The sequence below is a fragment of the Ornithorhynchus anatinus genome, chromosome X1 (genome assembly GCF_004115215.2).
Source record: "Ornithorhynchus anatinus isolate Pmale09 chromosome X1, mOrnAna1.pri.v4, whole genome shotgun sequence".
NCBI classification, from domain to species: domain Eukaryota; kingdom Metazoa; phylum Chordata; class Mammalia; order Monotremata; family Ornithorhynchidae; genus Ornithorhynchus; species Ornithorhynchus anatinus.
This window is the reverse complement of record NC_041749.1, coordinates 37779448-37799923: the sequence shown is the minus strand read 5'-3', so window position 1 is coordinate 37799923 and position 20476 is coordinate 37779448. Positions and strand designations below refer to the sequence as shown.

General features: G+C 46.5%; 1 protein-coding gene across 2 annotated transcripts in view; it reads left to right on the top strand.

Annotated features, from left to right (window-relative positions):
• The window catches only part of KCTD16 (potassium channel tetramerization domain containing 16), a 243815-nt gene extending 237136 nt beyond the window's left edge, over positions 1 to 6679 (top strand). For both annotated transcript variants that reach the window (XM_029052281.2, XM_039910344.1), the window contains exon 3: positions 6136 to 6679. In XM_029052281.2, the coding sequence (XP_028908114.1) occupies positions 6136 to 6587 (452 nt within the window). In that variant the 3' untranslated portion in view covers positions 6588 to 6679. The remainder of the gene's footprint in view (positions 1 to 6135) is intronic.
• The last annotated feature ends 13797 nt before the right edge of the window (positions 6680 to 20476 follow it).

The window sequence follows — 20476 nt, the reverse complement described above, 5'->3', positions numbered from 1 at the left end:
CCATTCTTGTCAGATCCAGCCAGACACAAGTAGAGTGATCAGTCATTTCATTTTGTACTGGACAATCTGATTTAATACCAGACAATCTGAACTTCAGCCGGCCTGTCCCTATCTGGTTGTGACGCAGTACCGGAAGCTTTGATGTCATATTTTCAATTTCTGGTATTGGGTCTACTTCGGCCTTGGCTCACTAGCCTTGGGGAGGAACACAAAGACCCTGGTGTGAGTTGGAGATTCGGGAACTCCTCTAGACAAATAGCTCCAGAATCAAGCAAAATCATATAGTTCCAACCTATTACCCCATTTTGCCGCATTCCCAACATCACTGGTGACATTTCGTGTGTCTCTGTGTTTGGATCTCCTTACCCGCTCACTTACCCAGTCACGAGGTAAGTGGCACTCAATCACCTTGCCCCTTCTTACATCATCTCACTGCTCTCCTCCTACGACCCAGCTCACACACTTTGCTCCGCTAATGCCAACCTACTCACTGAACCACAGTCCCACCAATCTCTCCACTGACTTCTCACCCATATCCTGCCTCTAATCTGGAATGCTCTCCCTCTTCAGATCTGACAATTACTCTCCCCTCCTTAGAAGCATCAGTGAAGGCACATCTCCTCCAAGAGGCCTTCCCTCAATAAGCCCTCATTTCCTCTTCTCCCACTCGCTCCTGCATCATCCTAGCATTTGGATTTGTTCCATTTATTTACTCCTCCCTTAGCTCCACGGAATTTACGTACACATCCGTAATTCGTGTATTTATATTAATGTCTGTCTCCCTGCCTAGACTGAAAGTTCTCTTTTTATGGCATTTGTTAAGCATTTACTATGTGCCACACACTGTCCCGGCTCCGCCACTTTTCAGTTGTGTGCTTTTGGGCAGGTCACTAAACTTCTTCAAGCCTCCGTTACCTTATCTGTAAAATGGGGATTAAAACTGAGTCCCACGTGGGACAACCTCATTACCTGGTATCTATCCCGGCGCTTAGAACAGTGCTCGACTCATAGTCGGCACTTAACAAATACCATCATTATTATTACTAAGTGGTGACGTAGAGGCAAGTTAATCAGGTTGGATGCAGTCTCTGTCCCACACAGGGCTCGCTGTCTTAATCCCCATTTTACAAATGAGGAAACTGAGGCATAGAGAAGTTAAGAGATTTGCCCTGAGTCATGCAGCAGACAAGTGGCGGAGCTGGGATTAGAACTCAAGGCCTTCTGACTCCCAAGCCCTTGCTCTCTCTCCTAGGCCATGCTGCTTGGAAGGGAATGTGTCTATCACCTCTGTTGTATCGCATTCTCCTAAGTGCTTAGTATGGTGCTGTGCACACAGTAAGCGCTCAATAAATATGATTAGTTGATTGATTGATTGGCATCCATCCTTATGAATGGAAATAATAATAATAATAATGTTGGTATTTGTTAAGCGCTTACTCTGTGCAGAGCACTGTTCTAAGCGCTGGGGTAGACCCAGGGGAATCAGGTTGTCCCACGTGGGGCTCACAGTCTTAATCCCCATTTTACAGATGAGGTCACTGAGGCCCAGAGAAGTGAAGTGACTCGCCCACAGTCACACAGCTGACAAGGGGCAGAGCCGGGATTCGAGCTCACGACCTCTGACTCCAAAGCCCGTGCTCTTTCCACTGAGGGAAGCAGATCACTAAGTTATTATTTATCGTCACATTTTGTGGTCCAATCTCTGTCAGAATCTTTTTACCTCTTCCATCACCTTGGGGGAAGGAGTCAAGACCATTAGCAAAATGCTTGTGGCCACTTAACAGGAGCGGCCCATCCTTCCGTTTCTCCTCCGAGTCAGAGAAAAGCTTTTCTCCGCTGCCATTTTTCTCCATAACCGACTGGTTCCTAAGCAAGTTTCCTTGTGGTCTGGGAGATGTTTATTTCCAGGAGCCTGGGATAACTAGGCCATTACCGCTGCTGCGCTTTCTTTCGGTTTAATTGGAATGTTGCAATGAATTTACTAACGCTGTAACTGTGATGATTACACAGGCAAATTATGAACGGTTGTTTTGAAGAATGGTTCGAGGTAGAAAAGCCTTAAGATTCGTAATTTTCTTTTACTTACTCAGGTACAGGGTAAACTAAGCAAGGTTTTTTGGGATGTAAAGACATGTTTTCTAATAATAATGACAAGGCTGCTGCTGCTGCTGCTGCTGCTGATGATCACAATAATAATAATTACTTGTTAAGTGCTTCCTGTGTGCCGAGAATTATACTAAGCACTAGGGTCGACACAAAATAATCAGGTAGGATACAGTCCCTGTCCCACATGGGACTCACAGGCTAAGAATGAATATTTCCAAGGCCAATTACTTGGTAACGGTCTCCAGCAGTGGTGTAAACTTTAAGAGAACCTGAGCAATTCTTCAAACCTGATTGTAAATATCCCCGACTGAGGCCTAAAGCCTTCGGTCAAGCCCTAACTAAATCCACCCAAGATCATCTCTGTTACCAATTTGTCCATTCCAAGCGCGTAATGCAGGGCTCTGCACATAGTAAGCACTCAATAAATACTATTGAATGAATGAATCTCTGAAATGGCAAAATGTCTGACAGTTCCCACTCTTCAAATGAAATCATGCAAGAAGCTTCAAAAAAAAAAAAGTCCCAGCTCTTTCCCCCTCCACCAGAATTCATTACGCCCTTGGGACCGGTGCTGAATCTAGAAAATGTTTCTTGCGCTCATGCATTCATTCAATTGTATTTATTGAGCACTTGCTGTTTCCAGAGCACTGTATTTAAGAGCTTGGGAGAGTAGGACACAATAATAAACAGACACGTTGCCTGCCCACAATGAGCTTACAGTCTAGAGCAGGCAGAGACAGACGTATTTACTGTCTGAGAGGAGAGAAGCAGCTTGGCTCAGTGGAAAGAGCCTGGGCTTGGGAGTCAGAGGTCGTGGGTTCTAATCCCGGCTCTGACGCTTGCCAGCCCTGTGACTTTGGGCAAGTTACTTAACTTCTCTGGGCCTCAGTCACCTCATCGGTAAAATGGGGATTAAAACTGTGAGCCACCTTGTCTCCCCCAGCGCTTAGAACAGTGCTTTGCACACAGTAAGCGCTTAACAAATACCACCGTTACTATTTACTTAAATAAGTAAATTATGGATATTTACGTGAATGCTGTGGGGCTGGGAGGAGGAATGAATGAATGGAGTAGTTCAGGAAGACACACAACAGCGAGGGAGAAGAGGAAAGGAGGGCTTAATCAGGGAAGGCCTCTTGGAGGCCTCTTTTTACAAGAACGCTGGTGACGTCACCTACTTCGGGCCGGGCAGACAGGGCTTAACAAACATCATAATAATAACCACTGTAATAATAATTTACCGGAGCTCTAATACTATACTAAGCTCTTGGAAGAGTGAAATAAAAGCAAGATCTCACTAGTTCACTTCTCTGCCTGTCCCCGAGGCAGGTTTATCCAACTTTACCGTTCTGGGTGAATCAGGGAGCCGCAGAACAAAGCAAGGGAGAGAGAGAGAGAGAGAGAGAGCACACAAGGGGTTTAATGGGGTGACTGGTGTCATGCACAGGTCTTGCAGGCAGAGGATCTGGGTTCTAATCTTGGCTGCGCCACCTGTCTGCTCTGTGACCTTGGGCAAGTCACTCCCTAGACTGTAAGCTCATTGTGGGCAGGGAATGTGTCTGCTTATTGTTGTACTGTACTCTCCCAAGTGCTTAGTACAGTGCTCTGCACACAGGGACAGCTCAGTAAATAGCGAATGAACGAACGAACTTCTCTGTGCCTCAGTTACCTCATTTGCAAAATGGGGATTAAGACTGTAAGCCCCACGTGGGACAGCGACCGTGTCCGAACCGATTGGCACCCCGGTGCTTAGAGCAGTGCTTGACACATAGTAATGATAATAATAATGGTATCTGTTAAGCGCTTACTATGTGCCAAGCACTGTTCTGAGCTCTGGGTAGATACTAGGCAATCAGGTTGTCAGTCGCAGGGCTCACAGTCTTAATCCCCATTTGACAGATGAGGGAACTGAGGCACGGGGAAGTGAAGTAGCTTGCCCAAAGTCACACAGCAGACAAGCGGCAGAGCCGGGATTAGAACCCATGACCTCTGACTCCCAAGCCCGTACTCTTTCCACTATTCCACTAAGCCGTGCACTTCTCATAGTAAGAGCTTGACAAATAATAATAATGTTGGTGTTTGTTAAGCGGTCACTACGTGCAGACCACTGTTCTAAGCGCTGGGGTAGATACAGGGTAATCAGGTTGTCCCACGGGAGGCTCGCGGTTAATCCCCATTTTACAGATGAGGTCACTGAGGCACAGAGAAGTGAAGTGACTCGCCCACAGTCACCCAGCTGACAAGCGGCAGAGCCGGGAGTCGAACCCATGACCTCTGACTCCGAAGCCCGGGCTCTTTCCACTGAGCCACGCTGCTTCCCCACTTCCCCTGTAACTACCCCAGCGTCTTAGTACAGTGCTCCTAGCGAGCGCTTTACAAATATCATTAAAAATAGAAAATAACCTGGGGCCCACCCAAAAATGGGAGCAGGAACTTGGGCTGGCCACCAATCTGGTTGGCCACAAATCGGCCCTTCGTTGACTATCTGAGATGCAGACCCATCCTATTTATGGCGAAATAGCTTGGTCCATAGAGATTTATCATCAGCCCCAACAAGGCCTCGATTAATTCTTTCCCAAAGTAGTGTTTGTTCTTGAGGTATCACGGTTCTCCTAGGGTGGACGTCACGATGCAGCGTTTTTTTCCTTGGGATATACCCTGCTAACAGGGACGGGCTGCGTTCCTAGGGCAAGTAGGCCTTCACGACAAGTGATTGGGAATCAAAAGATCGCGGCTGTACCCCTTGACTGGCTCCACCGTTTCATTTAGAGAGCATCCGTTTCCTACACTGGCAGATCCATATGGGGAAATTAAAGATAATGGGATTTTTTACCCATCCTCTGCCAAAATACTTGCCAGGCTGGCTTTGCCTGTGGAAGGCAGAATTGGATCAAGTCTTCTGCAATGGTTTGGCCTTTCCTGTAATCTCACTGTGGGAATGGAACGTGTTTGCTAACTCTGTTGCGATGTACTCTCCCAAGCACTTAAATACAGGGCTCTGCACATAGTAAATAGTAAGTACCATTGATGATGATCTGGTACCAGTTCACTGAAGACGGGAAATGTGACTGTTTATTTTCATATTGCACTCTCCCAATCACTTAGTACAGTGCTCTGCACATGGTAAGCACTCAGTAAATATGATTGAATGAATTGAATGAATTTCAGAGCTGCAATCCTCTCCCCTGGGATTAAGACAAAGTGCACTTTCCCTAGTCCGGATAAGAGAGCAGTCCTGTTAAGAAGTCCTGCTATAGAGTCTAACGCTTCCGGCCTAGAACTCGGTGTTGATCGACTTCGGAACTGAACATGATCTGTGCTATTCCTTTGCATCTTTTATCTGAGGGTCATTGTTTCTACGTGGGGTGGGAGGGGGATATTTTTCTCCCCGAAAAAAGGCACGGATAAAAGAAAGTGAGTGTGTGTGTGTGCGTTTGTGAGCACATGGAGGAGTATATGTGGAAATTTTTGATGGTTAAGGCTGTGCCCACGTTTTGTCAATCAATCAAACATTGGTATGTATTGAGCGCTTACTATGAGCAGAATACTATTCAGACAGCTTGGGAGAGCACAGTACAGTGGAACTAGCAGACACGTTCCCTGCCCACAGTGAGCTTACGGTCTACAGGGGGGAAACAGCTATCTATGTGGGGTTGTGTCTAAGTGCCAACATTTGGAGGTTTTGAGGAAATTTGTTTGTAGGTGCCTCACCGCGGGTGTTTATGGGTGGTGCGGGGCAGGGAATCTGTCGGTTACTGTTATAGGTGTACTCTCCCAAGCACTTAGTACAGTGCTCTGCACACAGTAAGTGCTCAATAAATAGGAATGAATGAGATGATTGAGTGTCTGGGTGTATATGGGGTGTTTTAGGTGCCTTCTGTAAATGGGTGCGTGTGGGGGGAGGTGTGAGTGTGCGTTCTGTGCCCACACCCGTGAACCCACTGAGCACCCTTCTAAATTTTCCAGCGCTTAGTACGGTGCCTGGTACGCTTCTCGCTTAACAAGTACATCATCATCTTTTTCTTGCAGGGGAACCTTCGAGGTGGTCCTCCTCACACTGCCACTGCTGCTGCAAGAACATGAAAGGCGATAAAGGTGGGGAGAGCGGCACCTCATGCAACGAGCTCTCCACCTCCAGCTGCGACAGCCAGTCGGAAGCCAGCTCCCCGCAGGAGACGGTCATCTGCGGTCCCGTGACCCGCCAGTCCAACATTCAGACTCTGGACAGGCCCTCCAAGAAGGGTCCCGTGCAGCTGGTCCAGCAGTCCGAGATGCGGCGGAAAAGCGACCTCCTTCGGACTCTGACCACGGGCTCCCGGGAGTCCAACGTGAGCAAAAAAAAATCCGCCAAGGAAAAGCTGTCCATCGAGGAGGAGCTGGAGAAGTGCATCCAGGATTTTCTCAAGATCAAAATCCCCGACAGGTTCCCCGAGCGGAAGCACCCTTGGCAGTCGGAACTCTTACGGAAGTACCATCTATAGGAGCGGGGCGGGGTGGGATGGGGCGGGGGGCGGCGCTCGGCCGCCTTATTGCCGTGTCCAAATAAACGACCGCGATGGGGAGATGCATCTTTTAAAAGGAAAGGAACCATTTGGTAGGTCACGACAGTCCATCGGTATCGTACAGCCTGATTTGCCTAGCTCACTTTGACATTTCTAGCCACAGGGTAAATGTTTTTTTCCAGATGTGGAAGCACAATGAAAATGATTTCGTCCACAGGCGCTCATTCCACCGAGTACTTACTTACCCGTGGAAAGGCACAGTGACGAAAACCTACAGGACTGGTGCCCCGCCAGTCCAGCTTGGGGGGAGGGGGCTTCTTTTCCTAAGGGTCTGAGTCCACCTAGAGGGGAATTCCTGGAGAGCAGGGGGCTTCCAACTGCATGTCTCTGGATTATGCCTTTTTTTGTGTTTTTGATGTGTTGAAGGAGCTGGGTTGAGTCACATGACTCTAACACTCTCTGCCCCGTCGGGTTATTCAGACTGTAGAGAAACCGCCCAGGAGCGTCAAGCTTTGGGGATGGAAGGAACGACGAGGGGAGTCATCTCTTCCATCCCCCCGCCTCCAAGGCAGGTACACCCCCCCGAACCGGGCCCGGAGACGAATCTGCTCGCCGATCCGTGGGGTATAGCTAGGTTCCGTGAGCCCTCATTGTCTGACATGTATTTCTTATCCTCCTAAATTCCTCGGTCTCCGGTGCCAACCTTTTTCCTCCCGGTCCCTCCTCTGTGGGGAGAGAACCAGTGGTCACCCTACCCAATGTCTGAGTCTTTCTCATGGCTAAAGACCCTCGTCTGTCCATTTTCCCCTTCTCCAGTCCCTCCGGCCGACCTTCCTCCAAGGGCCGGTTCCCCATCCCTTTACTCGGCTGAGCCTCTCCAAACGCTCCCTAGCCTCGTTTAACTGAGGGGCCCAGGACTGGGTGGGGTGGACTTGGGGGGGTGGTCTACATGGATGGACTTCATGGTTCCCGTGTACCGCATCCCCTCCGTATACGAACCAACCCCTGCTGGCTTTACTAAAGCAGGACATTGCTGCTTCTGGTCCGCTTGGCCTGCTCCGTCCATGTGATTCCCCGCTTGCTCTAAGAACGATGACTCCCAAACCCAGGAATGCTATCTGCACCACCCTGGGACTGTGGAGGATGAGTCTTCTCACATTCTTGCTGCTTCTCCCTCTCATTTAGGCTCTTCAATGCATTTCGCGACAGGGGCGATCGTGGCGCAAACTCGGTCAGCAGTTAAGACTGGGGAACGCATTGTTTGCTTTAGAGATACACACACATTCACCCACACACATCCACTATGCTCCCTCTCAATTGCTCTTCCATTTTCCCCTTTTCTGGCCCCCGCTGAGGTTTGAACCACCCCCGATAGGAGAGGGGTGGGTGAGAGGGAGGGAGAGAGGTCCCAGAATCGAAGGGAGCCAAGTAGCAGGTATCGCCAAGACTCTGTGAGAGTCCCCGTTCACTAGGCCCTTCCAGGTCTGACTGACAAGCACATGTGGGTCAAAACCGACAGGCCAATGGAGATTCCTGCCCTCTTCCCATTCGGGCCCAATTTACAGAAAGCGTAAAGATAATGAGACACATTTTGGCCTCTGACTGGCAGAAAATGGAGTGCTGGAATGAAGAGGCATCCTACCAATCCGGCTACATATACGGAAACAGGAACCTCAACATTGGAAAGAATCTATATGCGACAAAAGGCCAACATTCTCACCCTCGCAGTGGGTGGAAGGCTCTGTGGGATCACAACCAACAAAGAGCTTCAAAGAACCCTAGTAGGGTTGTAAGAAAACAAATGTCCCTAAATTCTAAAGCCTACACAACCCGCTTCTTGGGGTGGCCATGACTTATTTTTGTGGCAAATAAGACCGTCGGGACCCCATCCTAAGCTTGTGCACTTTCTCCTTCCCTCTTGAAGACTCTGATATCAGAGAAGAAGAAGAGGGGGGAAACAAGGACTCCGGCCTTCTGGGATATCTGTAGTACAAGACCCAGAACGCTTGGGCATCTAAACTGAGCACGGACTTGATTGAACACGCTCTAGCTAGGAGCGGGAGGCCCAGCTATTTAAAGTGAATGACAACAATGTATGGTACAAGGTAGGCTGATCCGGTTGGCCTGGGAGAGACCCAATTCCAGGACACAGTCGTGGTATCTGCTAAGTGCTTACGTTGTTGCCAAGCACTGTAATCAGTGCTGGCGTAGACACAAGATCATCAGGTCCCACATGGGGCTCACAGTCCAAATAGGAAGGAGAACAGGTATTGAATCCCCATTTTGCAGATGAGGGAACTGAGGCACGGAGAAGTTAAGTGACTCACCCAAGGTCACACGGCAGGTAAGCGGCAGAGCCGGGATTAGAGCCCGGGTCTTCTGACTCTCAGGCCCGTGCTCTGTCCACTAGGCCACACTGCTTCTCAAGAGGACATTTGTCCCTCTTTTTCAAATATCGCAGGGTAGTCTCCAGGACTGCCCCAAATCGAAACACACGTTCGGTATACCATGCAGCCGCACACTCTCACTGGGCTTGGTCACCACGTCAGTTAAGAGGAGGCTGTTTTGGGTACGATGACTTTCGTTCGGTAGGAAACTGGGTCTGGAAATAGGAGCTGAAAAGCTAAATCGGGTAAGAGGGGTCATTAGACCGTGGAAAAAGAACGGTATCTGGAGAAGGTATTTTGCTCACCGGGAGTATAACCCTAGAAGCTAAAGAGAAACTGGAAATGGCTGCAGGCCAGATTGGAGCCAGGTTTATAGGTTACGTCTGACCTGGGTTAACTCTAACCCTAGTTCGTGTTGGCGGGAATGACAGGTTCACTGGCTGTCATTCTAAATCAGTTCCCTCCGATGCGAAAATGACCATTTAGGGTTAGGAGACACCTTCTGGGCAAAGCTATAGGGAAAAAAAAACCAATCGCTCCGCCCATCTTCACTTTAGAAACTGTGGCAAAGACTCAAAATTCAGTTCTTGAGCAGACTCTAATGTGACAGGAGGTTGCACTGAGAAAAGGAGGCTTTACTGAGCACAGAACACTGGGCTTTGGTTATCCCACGGTTCGAAGGGGGAGTTGCAGAGAGGAACTGAGCCCCTTCCAGCCGTTCAAGGAGAGATGAGGATTTTGCCAGCTCACTAATCAGTTACTCAAGAGAGAGGTCAGCACAGAGGTTTGCCCTGACTGCGTCGGGCCTCGGCGGCACACCGAGGATTTGCAAAATTTGGTTTTGTTGGGCCACAGCCTCGAAAACATCTTTGAAATGTCTTGCCTTATTAAAGGTAAGCTCACATGAAGACACACACACACCCCTGTCCTTTGTTTTTAAAGCTAGCACAACAGATGGTGAGATAGCATCCTTAATAATTGCGCTATTTGTTAAACGCTTACTATGTGCCAAGCACTGTACCAAGTGCTGGACTCTATACACTATGATCCTTGACCCATATGGGGCTCACAGTTCAAGAGGAAGGGAAAACACGTATTGAATCCCCATTTTACCGATGAGGATTCCCCCTCTAGACTGTAAGCTTGTTGTGGCGAAGGAACGAGTGTAACGACTCTATCGGATGGTCCTCTCCCAAGTGCGTAGAGCAGTGCTCTGCACACAGTAAAAGGTCAATAGATACCACTGATTAAATGATGAGGAAACTGAGGCCCAGAGAACTTAAGTGTCCTGTCCAAGGTCACACCGCAGGCAAGTAGTTGAGCCTGGATTAGGACCCGGGTCCAATGAATCCCAGGCCTGTGCTCTTTCTACTGGGCCCCTTTCTGGGGAGCGGGACTGAAGATAGGGACGTACGTATGTCACGGTCCAGAGGTCGCGGGCTTGAATCGTCTTTCTAGTAGCGGTGATGGTTCTCAGAGAGCCATCCACACTCTCTCATCCAGTCCCTTGGGCCAGCAACAGGGACTGTGGGTCAACTGTGCGAGTTTAGATGCACCATCTGTGGTCATGGGGCAGATGCAGTTGCCCTGACGTGCTGTTTTCGGCCATGCTGAGTGCAGAATCTGTACAGCCATTAGCTTCTAGTTTGCTTTTCTATCACTTACTGAAGAGCCTACTAAGAGGGCCCGCTTGACCACGAACAGAATTGGCCTCTGGAAGCTGTGGAAAGCAACAGGGGCTGAGGAAGGGGAAAGGGACACAAAATAAAAATCAGTCGAAGAGTCCGCACCTTTTATTTTCCTTTAAAGTTAGCATTTCGGCTTCACCTCTTCTTCTTGTGCTCCCAGGTACCTTCCTGTTTACAGGAATTTGGGGGAGTGGAGGGAGGTGTGGGAACATCCCCTGCCAATCAAAAGGCAGCTAATATAGGCAGCCCGATAGAAAAACCTATATCTGAGCTTCACTGTGCTTGGGATTGCCGAGTCAATGTTTGTGTTTTTTATTTCGCTCCCGATTCTTATTTCTCCTCTTCACACCTGGGTTCCCTTCCCATTTTTCTCCTTGCCCTAACTCTCCACTCTCCTTATCCAGTATGCGCTGCTACATCAGAATGCCTCTTGATCCCTTGACTTTATTCAGGTTTGTCAATGGTTTAACCCCATCGGTGCCAAGCCACGAAGACTCCTTTGGCTTATGACTGAATAGCGCTTTCGAGAAATAACAACTGCCCACTCTTTCCACCTCCCAGAGAGCAAATTAGGCTCCTTGTGGCCATTCAGAACTTAAGATATCTTTTTCCACTCCAGCCCAATCAGTGTCAGTGCCCTGAGAAAGTCTTGCCTTGGGTGAGAAAGTCAGCATTGTTTCATGGGAATGGTCAGGAAGCATTCTAAGATGACCCAGCTTCAAATGGCAACTTACAAAGAAAAATGTCCAGATCCAAGGGTGTTTTGTTTTTTGCAAATATGCCCGAGGTATACGCATTGAGGAAGGACCACTTCCTTCTTTTCCCTTCTCGGTATTGTCACCGTTTTTCAATCCTGATCATCCAGCCTTCCGATTTACTGATTTTTCTTTTACATCATCGATGGAACAGCCTACAGAAAGAGAGAATGAGTCCAGTTGATCTTTCTGCCAAGTTGGAATAGATTTAGACTTCATTTGCACAGGACTTTACAGTGATTAATATCTGCCGAAAAATTAGACCAAATGAAATGCACCGGAATGGGTTTGATTTATATTGCCTTCAGAGCCCTGTTTTGAGATGAAATGGTTATTGCTCTCCTCTATTGCTAGAAAGAAAAGATCCTTAAACTTTAATAATCACATCCATGTGATAGAGCAGGAGAGCTCATTTGTTTGAAGTGTCGCTTTTCTCGTCTGGCCTTGCTCCGTGGAATGGGAATTCTTCTCGGAGGGAGCTCTTGGAGGTGGAATCTTAGGGGTCACAAGGGTCAGGCTTCCCAAACTCCTTCCCACATTCATCCTCTACAGGCAACTTGGGGAAGTTGAAGGAGGGTTTCTCAGGCCCACCTCAATATAAAATTATCTGTTCTTTCTCCGCACTGGGGCGGTTTACCTAATGCAATAACACCCAAAACCCATCAGCCTGCCGGGTACTACCAGTAAAGGTGAATTGCAAGCTCAAATCCTCCCGGGTGAGCGAGGTTATCTAGTTACCCGGAGACTCTGAGCAGCCACGCCAGGTACTTTGGAACAAAACAATCTATCTGATTATCCCAATCTGGACTGAAATCTCCTGAGTATCTGCCACTCACTCCATCAAAGCATCTAGTCATTTCCAACTCTCTGCTTCTCATTTTAGTCCACTTGTCTTGCCTGACACTCCAGGGCTGGTCCCATGGGATGGGAGCTTTGGGAATCTCTGGCTGTCCTCCTGTACGGGGCTGGGCCAAGATAAGATAAAGGATTGGGGTTCCCTTACTGTCATCATGGCTTCACCTATTTAATTTCCTCTTGTAAAAAGAAGAGAGAAATGCTGTCCTTTCTGTGAATCAGTTTAACACAGGCCCCCCTGGGGCTTGCAGGAAGACTTATTAGCCCCATTCCACTACCACCTCCTTTATCTTTACAGTTTATGCTGGGAATTGACCTTTCATTAATTTACAATTAATTAATTTAAGCCTCATAGATAAATAGACTTTCAGGTCTTCTCGCTGCTAATGTTGGCAGGAGAAAATGGCATCTGGGTCCAAACCCATCCTGTTTGAAGTGACGTCTTCCCCTACAAAGAGGCTTCAGAAAATCCCTCTTCTCTTGTGTAGGGAGTTGTTGATTCCCGGAAATTACTCAAAGCCCCATTCCTGTTTCTCTCCTGGTGCTCGGCGAGATGATGCAGAAGTAATATGAGTAGCAGGGGTGCGGCAGTTTGGGCTGTCAGCATAATTAAAGGAGCACAAAAGCAAAAAATCTTTCTGACGGGAAAGACTTGAGGGGTCTTTTCATTTTGCATGACCACTTCAAGAAGGTTTCTCAGGCTAAATCGTTCTAGACAGGAAGATGCTCCCAGAAGGGAAGGGAAGGAGAAGGCAGTGGAGGAAAAAATAAAAAAAGGTCAGAAAAGCAGAAACGGTGATGCTGATTTCCCAGCTGATCTTCATTCAATCAGTGGCATTTACTGAGCACTTACTATGTTCAGAGCAGTCTACTAAGCGCTTGAGCACTTCAAGTACTATTGGACCATAGCTTGGTTGGGTCTTGAGCAATTAACCTATTTGGCCAAACTGCCTGGAGGAGGTGGGGTTATGACAAGGAGTTGGGTGTAATTGAGTCAGGTTGGATTAGAGGAATATAGCTAGAAGCATTCTCTCTTCCTCTGGTACCTTGTGATCATCACAACAGTAACACCTGAGTGTTTAACACATTCCCACACCATATCTTGGATCTCATTTACCTTCACAAATGACCCAATCGATGGGAAGGAGCAGAAAACATTCTCCCTGTTCCCTAGAAAGCTGAGAGCAGAAAGGTGATGGGCCTCAGCTGAGGTGACCCACTGTCTCATGGGTAGAGTCAGGGTTCCAAACTCCCCACCCGGTATTTACTAGATTCCACTGGCACACCTTCTATATGTTTGTTTGTTTGGGTTTTTTTCTCCTCTTAACATTCCCCTCAAAGGTGTACTTGCTTTATTTGTTCCTTCCTAACCTGTTCTGGATTCTGAGATACCAGGTGGGATCGGCTGAATTATAGCAACATGGTGTACTGGTGAAAAATTTTATTTTTCCTCACCCACCTCCCAGATAAACCAGTAGCTGCTATCCGAGTCTCGGATCTAGATCAGAATTCTAGCCTTTTATCTGTACTCCGCATCATGTCTTTGGGGAAGAGAACTGAGCCTGAAATTGGCACTGAAATCTTTCTCCATTGAAAAAATGAGGAGGCAATCGCTCGGCTTAAGAAGCCAATAGTGAACTTTGTCCTTTCTGGTTGGATTTGCACAGAAAAAAAAAAAAAAAACCTCACAGTAACCCAACCAGCTTTCTATACTATTGCCTCCTCTTGGCTTTCACTCCCTGTCTCACACTTTAATGGAAGAAAGGTCTCTCCCATTGCCTTCCTTCAGCGTTCCAGCATACTCAGTATAACCCATCCAGCCCCGGCCAAGAAAATGACATCTGAATAGTAAACACATAAAACCATTTACTGGCACTGAGCTATGGGAGAAACGAAGAGCACTCGATGAATCAGGTTGACGTTCTGAGGGGCTGGTCTCACAGTTCTTTTCCCAGTCCTGATCCATCAGGACTTGAAATCGAACAGAAGTGCAATTAGAGAAAAGCCTAAACAGTTCTGACCACCTGATCGTGGCCTCTTCAGACCAGGCTTTTCCAAAGAGCTCTATTGCAGAAAAGTCCCGTGCACAGGAAAGTGACTCTGTTTAAGGGTGGAAGAGAGGAATTTTTCAAAGGGTCCAAATGGATTTCTGTTAATAAATTTCTGTTTCCTTGGGAGGGACCCATCTCACGCCCTTGTCTGTCTCTAAGGTGAGACAGCGGTTCCATCTTGTTTCACAGAGCCGTTGAGCGCCAGTGTGCCGATCTTCACGTCTTGAGGACTTCTCGTAAATGATCAGGCTGTTGTAAATATATACAGAAGCACAAGGGCACCTTGTAAACAATTAATCTCCAATGCACACCGTATCAGATGCCCCAAATGTCCTTAAAGCCACACTTCTGCCAGTCCCTGTGCACTTTACTGGCTATGCACGAGGTTAGTGTGGAAGACACAGGTTCTATAGCAGCCTTATGCCAGTGGATTTCCTTGTTGAAGTGATGCATTCACACAGAAACCGATATTCTGGTACCCAAAGCCCCTCTCAGGTCCCTTCTCCTTCTGCTTGCCCCTGGGTGGATTTATTCTTCTTCCACTGACATCGGATTTATAGCCACCAAGAGGACATTTGTGGGGCATAGCCCATGGGTCCCTTAAAACTTCGGGGCTCATTATGTACAAAAGGAGTCGAATCTTCTAGGAAGGGGCAATCTGGAGATCGGCCAGCATGGCCTACTGAATGATTCCTAGCTGAGAGGGAGCAGAACAGTTTCGGTATCTTACTTCAAGTTCCAAGGGATCCATTCACCGTTTCCTTTAGTTATTAGTTTGCTGAAAGAAAAAGTAGAATTAGGTGTGGTGAGTTGTGGAGAAGAATGAAGCTAAGGAGAGCAGAAAGTCTGGCAAAAGAGGGACACTGAGTTGGAATCTCATCCCTAGAAAACCTTGGTTTACCTCTTTTGTGTGTGCGTGTGTGTGTGTGTGTGTGCGCGCGTGTGTGTTTATATATACATATAAATGACTCTGTTTTGCTTAAGGCCTTGTGTACATTCTGGTTACGAAGAAACTAAACGCTTTTATTGCACTATTCACTCCCTAAAGGAAAAAACTCAGCAATGCATAGAGTTCAGATCCCTACCATTTTCCAAAATTGTTGAAAGATGTTGGCCTATTTCCATAAGCTCCCATTTTAATGAACTGTAGATTTAAATGGGACTTGGTAAAATGAGTCACCTGGGATGATGAAAAATATGTTCCTGCCCTAGTAATGAATACCAACCACCTTGATTTCCTTAATCTATACTTTTAATTTAGTTCATCTTTATTTCTTTAATCTCATGCTTTGCCTGTAAAAAAACAAAACAGAAAAAAAAAAACCAACCACCAAGAATTTGCCTCCGTGGAAAGTAAGGATTTAGTAGGGGTTCAGCCGGTGTTCTTGGCTAGATTCTGTCCTCGACAATAAACCACAATTGGCAAGGGGGGGGGGGGGGGTCCTGAGAGACTCGACTAGATGTGCTACTTTATAAGAAATCCCATTTATTTCATTATTCTACCATGAGACCAAAAATGGAGTCGGATCCCAACCTATTTTGTATCAGCAGGAACCACCTTTACGACGTCATCGCAAAATTGCCACCGACGGTTTGGTTCCTTAGAACGATTGTGCTTCTTGTACAGCAGTCCTGATGCTTTAAATGTGATGTTTCCCCAGCAGACCCAGGATTCTGAGTTTTTCTTTTGGGTTATCCTACTAAGTTGCGGTCTCTTCGGGGCTTTGCTCATGTTCCATTTTCTGACCTCATTCGAGCACTTAATGACTGGGCCGAGGCCCGGTCAATCAGTTGCACACTAACGTATGCCAAGTGACACCCACTGAATTACCTCTTATACTTTCCAATGTGGTTCACTTGTACATAAGTGTCATGTCAAATTGTTTACAGGTTATTTTGTGCGTAATTGTGAAAGCCGTTTCACCTACAAATTTAAAGGAATCAGCTTTTCCTGGAAGGTGTTAAAAATGAATGTGCTTAGTACAGTATAGACATCACCGATTATGGACTCACTCAAATGCATGTCTCCATGTCGTCAGCCTCCAAAGGCGCGGTTATTCGACAATATTCTGCAGTCTGTGAATAGCAAATATACATAAACTACTGTGACTGACTAATAACTCAGTAACTGTTTCTACTGTGGTATGTAACGCTGTAGCTTTTAGCCTGCTGTATTTTCCTCTTCCCCATGTCAAACCCAAGAGGCCATGATTAAAGACACTACTCTTGATCGAGGCACATCTGCTCAAAGGATTTGTCCAGCTAATAGATGACCCGTCCATCTTTTGAACTCTATTGGCTCGGAGGGATAGAGCAATATACACATTCACTCGATTCCCATCTCCTGCCATTCTGTACTCGCTGCCCCTCCAAAGGAGAACCAGATTACTTGTTTAGAATCGCTAGCGGTTTGTGAAGAGGGTCATTGTCTATTCACATATCCTGTTTAGTTTGCTTAGTATGATAAACGATGCAGAAGCAGTGTCAGTATTGTGAAATCGTGTGGTTGAATCTTCAAAACGCATATGTGGATGTATTTTAAAGGACAAGCCACAAGCTGTCTCTTCTAACTGAAATAACTTCCAAAATATTTTGTGATTCCAGCAATCGATAGCTATTCGGGGGGTCTTACATTTGTAACGAAGCACCAATTGAAATAAATCATATGGCAATGTTCAGCAGTCAAACATATTTACAGTGGATCCGCTAGAACAGCACTACCGGCCTGAATCCCTGTTACCCTAGAATATTTGATGGAAGGTATTTACTGTTGGGTTACTCCTATTTGACTGCCGGGGTGGAAATGCAAAACTGACAATGGAGGACTATTAAGGAGGATATGGAAATGCAGCGGCCAACCATCAGTTCCCTGGTAGAGCAAGTAACAGCTTCCTATAACTGCTATCTAAGATAAATTGAACTCTGAACGGACATTCGTGTTGATGATATGGGATTGGTTTCCCACCACATTTCCCTCCAGAGGCATAAATGCTCCCCAACAAGAATTCTAAGACTCTAGGAACGGCTTGTCAGATCAGAAGAAATCATTTCTGCTATCGTGTTAACATTCTTGACCATCCTTCCAACTCTCCCATGTCCATGAATACGTGATTGGTCTCTTGGATGCATCTTAATGTAAAACAGACAAAAATTAGTAAAATGTGGATGAAGACAGAAGCTTTTCCACTTCGAGATTATGGTCCTCTACTGTCGAGATCAATCATTGGTATATTCTGAGTCTTGTTGTGAGCAGAGGATGTGTCTACCAACTCTGTTATACTCTCCTAAGCATTTAGTACAGTCCTGTGCACACATTAAGTGCTCAACAGATAAAATTGATTGAGCCCGTATTGTCTGCAGAGCACTATAGTAAGTGCTCAAGGGTGCTGTTGGGATAAATGAATATGCAGGGTTCCTGCAGAAAGTTAGAGAAATGTCCCCTCATTAGCCAGGCTGTCTTAGACCTGAATAGTCAGTTAGAAATTCAGCAGTTTGACCATCCGATGGATAGTGTAAAATATCTCTCCCAAAAGCATCAAGAAAAGATGGAAATCGGCAAATACAGATGATTCTCCTCTATTATAATCTTACAAAGTTGCCACTCCTTTCCCCATCTAAATCACAAGTCCATCAGCAATATCTTTACTGAATCAGATCCAAGTACTCTGCCTTTGACAGTGGCATCAGATTGCTTGGAGCAAAAATGGTATGATTCCCTTCATAGACATCCATCCTACTGGTTGGGATGGTGCAAATAGACTAACCTGTCTACCCAACTTTCTCTCTGATTATTTTTTGTGGTATTTGATGACCGTTTCCTATGTGTCAGGTGCTGTATTAAGCAATGAGTTAGAACAAGCTAATCAGGGATGGGACCTAGTCCCTGTCCCACATGCGACTCACAGACTTAATCCCCAATTTACAGATGAGGTAACTGAGCCACGGACAAGTTGCGACTTTCCCAAGGTCATTCAGCAGACCAGCGGTGGAGCCGGGATTAGAACCCAGGTTCTCTGATCCCCAGGCATGATGATGATAATCCATTTCGGAGCTCCTCTTCATTAATTTCTCTCTTCATTGAACTTCTCTAGAATTGTTACTGCGTTATTCTCAGCCCTTGATCTGGTCACATCAAAATGCAGCTCTTTTCTCTTCTCCTTTTGTTTTCCATGAGATGGTAGCCCATTAGGAATATGGTTTGGGGATGGGGAGGGAAAAAGAATGGAAGGAAAATAAAAGGCGTCGAAACTGGAAGCGCTTGGAAAAACCTCCTAATAAAGTTGAGCAAGTGCTTGCCACTCCTTGAACCCTAATCCCTGGTTCATTGACCAGGACCAGGACCAGAAGTGGAAGGATTAGAGAAGGCTGTTGAGGCTCATATATCTGAATGGAGAGCAGTTTGTCTGCTCCCTCCAAGAAGCCCTGTCATTTTCAAAGTAAGATCTTTCTCAAAACCTTCTCCAAAGGAAAGTGAATGAAGGAAAACAGCTTTTGGAACTGGAACAACAAATCTGTAAATTCATGGCAAGTCATATCTTGACTGTTACAGAATTCTCTCCCTCCAGACTTTCATTTCAGGATCTTCTAGTGCTTCCTACAAACACATATCTTTCTCTAGATCGATCAATCAATCATTTGCATTTACTGAACACTTATTTTGTGCAGAACATGGTATTAAGTGCTAGGGAGAGTGTAATTTAGTAGAATTAGTAGATACGTTCCCTGCCCGCAACGAGTTTACAGTCTAGAGAATGAGCTCCCCATTACTTTCCCATCACTGTAAACAGCACCACCATCCTCTCTGTCTCACAAGACAATAACCTTGGTGTAATCCTTGATTCATCTCTCTAATTCCACCCACATAGTCAATCTGTCACCAAACCCTGTCAGTTCAACCTTCACAGCATCATTAAAATCTGCCCTTTCCTCTCCGACCAAACTGTTACCACATTAATCCAAGCACTTATCCTGTCCTGCCTTGATTACTGCATCAGCCTCCTCACTGTCCTCCCTGCCTACTGCCTTTTCCCCACTCCAGCCCGTACTTCACTCCGCTGCCTTGATCATTTTTCAACAAAACTTTTCAGTCCACGTTTCCCCGTTCCTCAAGAACCACCAGTGGCTGTCCATTTACCACCGCATCAAAAGGAAACTCCTTACCCTGGCTTTAAAACACTCAATCACCTTTCCCCAACCTACCATATCTTGCTTCTTTCCTATGACTACTCAGCTGGTCTACTTCATTCCTCTAATGGCAACCCCCTCACTGAACCTTCTCCTCAGCTATCCCACCACTGTCCTCTCACTCAAGTCCTTGCTCTGGCCTAAAATGCCCTTCCTCTCATGTCTCCCTTCCTTCAAAGCCTTAGTCAAAGCGCATCTCCTCCAAGCTCCCGTCCCCACCTACACCCTCATTTCCTCTCCTCCCACTCCCTTCTGTTCCACTTTGGCACTTTTATTTTCCTCCTTTATTCATCCCTCCCTCAGCACCACAGATCTTATTTACATATCAATAATTTATTTATATTAATGTCTGTCTCCCCTTCTAGACTGTAAGCTCTGCGTGGACCGGGAAAGTGTCTACCAACTCTATTATATTGTAATTTCCCAAGGGCTTAGCCCAGTGCTCTGTCCACAGGAAGCGTTCAATAAATGAGGATTGATCTAGGACTAGATACAGTTAAGAGTTTGGAGCGCACAGTCAGGGGGCAGAGACCAGCATATGTCTCCAAAATAAGGCTCTCCGCTCTTCTGTTCTCCGGATGGGGACAACTCAGGAAGCGGCAAGTAGCTTCTGGATGGAATAAACCGGTCCAATTCTACAGGGATCACTGCTTCAAAAGAGCAGTGTTGAGTCCTAGGAAGCCCAAGAAGTCTTTTCCAGTCCTCCTCAGAGGACTACTCTTACTTTTTCTCTGAAATTTCATTGGTATTGTAAAACTGGTATTATGAAAGCACCAAAATGTAGTCTTGGAGATGAAACCAGTCAGAATTTTTCCCTTTTGGTGCACGTTCACTAATATTATTATTATTATATTTGTTAAGGGCTTACTGGATGTCAAACCCTATTCTAAACACTGGGGTAGGTGAGTTGATCAGGTTGGAAACAGTCCCTGTCTCTCATGGGGCGTA